We start from the raw sequence: 3482 nt of genomic DNA on the forward strand, positions 1-3482 counted from the left end.
TTTCATTAAACTACTTTGTTGCATTGCATGAAGTTGTAAAAATATTTGATATTAAAACAGTTTGAGCAGCAGGAAGACACCCGTGCTCACTGCCGTAACACCTCAGTCTTCAGTTTGCAGCAAAACAACATGGATGTCAGAGCTCTCGGCATCAGACTGTGTGAGTAATTTCTCAATTTCCACATTTGAAAAAAAATTTACATGTGTAAACAAATAAGATAAATACACATAAATAATAAATATACATATCATATGTAATAATAAAATAAAATAGATAAATATATTACGCAACAAATAAAAGCTTTTTCATTCTGTTAAAAACGTGTCAAGGAGAAAGGACTGCGTTTTTATGGAGCGGTTATGAGATGTCCTCTTTGTCACATACCATTAATGCACCTTAAAAAAGGTTAAAGTTATAAATTCTGTCTAAAATGTGATGATTTAGTTTGTTTTACTTGAAACCAAAGTAGCCCATAGCCTAGTGGTCAAGTTATGATATGTAACAAAATGTTTTATTAGTTCCCCTAAAAGTCGGCAGCGCTTTTATCTCTTCAGTGATGACCACTATGATTCTGCTGGGTGTTCAGGGTCAGAGAGTTGGTGAGTACCGGCTATGTTCTTGCTTATTTAAACTTAATTTTCCATTTTGGAGGAGCAAACAATTGAATTCAATTTTTTTGTATTTTAATTAGAATTTTATTTCTTTTATCAATCAAATACAGTCCAGAGGTTTTAGTGATAAAATACTTTTTTGTGGTAATGGTTGATATAAGTTAGTTAATCAAGTGCACAAAATATCCCAGATTTTTTAAAACCTTCACTGCAAAAACAGCTATACTTGAAACAAGCCAAATATTCTTAAATCTGACAAAATTTTCTTGTTTTGAGTAAAAAAATCTGCCAATGGGGTAAGCAAAAGTTGCTTGACTAGAATTCTTAAAACTAGCAAATTAATCTAACTGCCATATGCCTTTTAACTAGACAAAATTGTCTAAAATGTATGCTTATTTGAAGAAAATGTGACTTATTATAAGTAAAAGATACTTTGATATTTAGAAAATCTGTACCTAAAATGAGTATTATGCTTTCTTGAACAAGCTGTTTTCAAGAATTATTTGCTTACTTTAAGATTCGACACCTTAATTTAGATTTTTCACATAAAAAAAACACCTTACCATAGGACAAATTTTCTTAAAACTGAATTGTTTCTTTCTTGATTGAGCTAACTATAAGAATTATGTTTTGACTCTGAGAACAATAATCAGCAAAAATTCCTGAGAATAAGACACCATCTCTTCAAAAAGCTACTAAAAATAAGGGAATTCATCTTAAATTAAGACAGCAAAAGCACTCTTAGATTTTGCGCTTTTATTGACACAGCAATGGGTCAGTAACTCACTGAGGTCTGTTCCAGGAGAATCATGTCTAAAATTATACATTTCAGCAGGGTACTGTGTAACATGGCCAATATAAGAAGTGCATATTCAAGATACTCTTAACATGAATAATAACAGTATAACACACTCATGGCTGGTATCAAAAATAAATTTTGCTGAAGCTTAAAACAATCACTATTTCAAATCCTATATTACATAACATTTTAGAAGAACAAGTTTAACGACCACACAAACAAACATGTGTTTTACATTTGAACAACTTTTCTAGAGAAAAAAAAAACACAACCTCACTGACTAACACTGAGTCTGATAAACAAGGCAGATGGAGTCTGTCATCTGAGAGACTCACTCAATGAATGACTTCCACTCACCAAGCGCCTTCTTGTAAGAGGGGGTTGAATCTCGGTCATGGATGGAGTCTTTGAGTATTTCAGTTTGCAAGACAGACAGCAGCGTGGAAATGCACTTTGGATATGTGAGGTGGAGGGCATAGTAATATGCCATCAGATAGAGCAGTCCCTCATTAAGATCCTTCCGGTCAAAAGTGCTCACCGGTGTGGTTCCAACAGCTATCATGCAGTTGCCTTCAGAGACAAGCAGAACTGGACAAGCCAGGGGTCGCTGACACAGGTAGCCTTCAGGGTCTTCTGAAGTCTACATGACAGAAAAAAAAGAGGATTAGAACAAGACCGTAAGAAACACAATTTTTGAGTTGCATTACAGTTTAAAATAGATCAACTTTTTTTGTAGGTTTTATTAACATCAACATGTTATGGGGATCTGAACTTTAAGAATATTTGACTGACTCCACAGTAAAATATATAAAATGAAAACATGAGTAACTGCAAAATTCAACAATATATACACATAGAATATTGCAGCCTTACCTTTAGGACATGGAAAAAAGCCTCACTACAGATGCCCAGCTTCTTAGGTGGTACTGTGCTGGAAGGGAAAAGCACGGGAAGGGCTCTGAACACAGCTGCTGCATGTTCCACTGGTTTGAAAAAAGAAAAATAAGACAGGGCAACACCATTAAGCATTGCAAATAATGTAATCTGCAAAGCATAAATGTAGACAAATCAAGATACTGTAGCATTACCTCCATCCAAAGTTTTTGGCGGCTTCATAACTTTCTTCATGACACCATAAAACTGCACCTTCGAGTAGAAGATTTCCCATCTATCCTTCATCTCAGAAATGTATTTCAAGTTGGATGGTTGAATAATTCTCCGCAGCTCATCAAGGACCTGAAAAATACAGACAGAAACCCAACTGAGATAGATCTGTCTAGCTCTGTATCTGGTCTTGACAATAAGTGATAACAATTTAAACATGAGGGCCAGTATTTAAGAAATTTGACAATCATATCAAAATGTCTCCAAAGGAATAACAGGATGGCTAAAAGAAATAAGTGCTGCTTACATGATCCAGTTCTCTGAAACAAGGATATGCCTCTAGTATCTTCACTGCTCTGTCCTGCTCCTTTATTGCATCAGAGTTAATGAATTGTCTTCTAGACTCAAACTCCAGGTTCAGCAGTTGGGTAACAGCAGCTTTGTTCGGTTTTTTGGTCTTGTATATTTCTTGAAGTGTCTTGTAGTGTCTTGCCTGGGTTTTTTGGCTGTCAAAGAAGTCAGCTGAACCAGCTAAACACACAGAGCAGAGGTGTGTAAATCATTTATTGCCACAGTAAGGCTTTATATATCTGTTATTGGTGCAAAACAATAAAACAAAAATACCAAAATATATCTGTAAATTAGATCAACAAATTAACTAACCACCTATCTTAAAATTGTTCATTAATCCTGTGAAGTTGTCACTATTAAATGGAACACAAAGATTCCAAGATAAACAGTGAAGTAGTTGTGTTCCATTGTTAGCAGAATCTTTAACAAAAAAACAAAAAGTATCGTCCAAACCACATTTACACTCAGGGTGTAATAAGAGGGTGCATTATATTATACTTACATTCTTCATCACTGCCATCCTGGTGGTGCACTGGGGTGCCCATCGATCTAACTGGTGATTTATCTAGAATAATAGTTGATGCACTGGACTCCCCACTGCTGTCACTTTTTGCAA

General features: G+C 35.0%; 1 protein-coding gene across 1 annotated transcript; it reads right to left on the minus strand.

Annotated features, from left to right (window-relative positions):
• Nucleotides 1-824: 824 nt before the first annotated feature.
• LOC102311162 lies at nt 825-3476 on the minus strand. Its single transcript, XM_005951084.2, has 5 exons — nt 3369-3476; nt 2823-3046; nt 2500-2647; nt 2285-2394; nt 825-2051 (listed from the first exon to the last, which is right to left on the minus strand). Exons 1-5 carry the CDS (start codon nt 3409-3411, stop codon nt 1743-1745), a joined length of 834 nt encoding a protein of 277 aa, XP_005951146.1. The 5' UTR covers nt 3412-3476; the 3' UTR covers nt 825-1742.
• Between the last annotated feature and the right edge of the window lie 6 nt (nt 3477-3482).

Source organism: Haplochromis burtoni, unplaced genomic scaffold, assembly GCF_018398535.1.
Source record: "Haplochromis burtoni strain Fernald_Lab_line unplaced genomic scaffold, NCSU_Asbu1 Contig_828, whole genome shotgun sequence".
NCBI lineage: Eukaryota > Metazoa > Chordata > Actinopteri > Cichliformes > Cichlidae > Haplochromis > Haplochromis burtoni.

Coding starts and splice junctions, on each gene's coding strand:
- LOC102311162 (XM_005951084.2), bottom strand. CDS start 3,411: ATGGGCACCCCAGTGCACCACCAGGATGGCAGTGATGAAGAAT. Junction 2,648..2,822: donor GTTTCAGAGAACTGGATCAT/GTAAGCAGCACT, acceptor TGTATTTTTCAG/GTCCTTGATGAGCTGCGGAG. Junction 2,395..2,499: donor GCCAAAAACTTTGGATGGAG/GTAATGCTACAG, acceptor TTTTCAAACCAG/TGGAACATGCAGCAGCTGTG.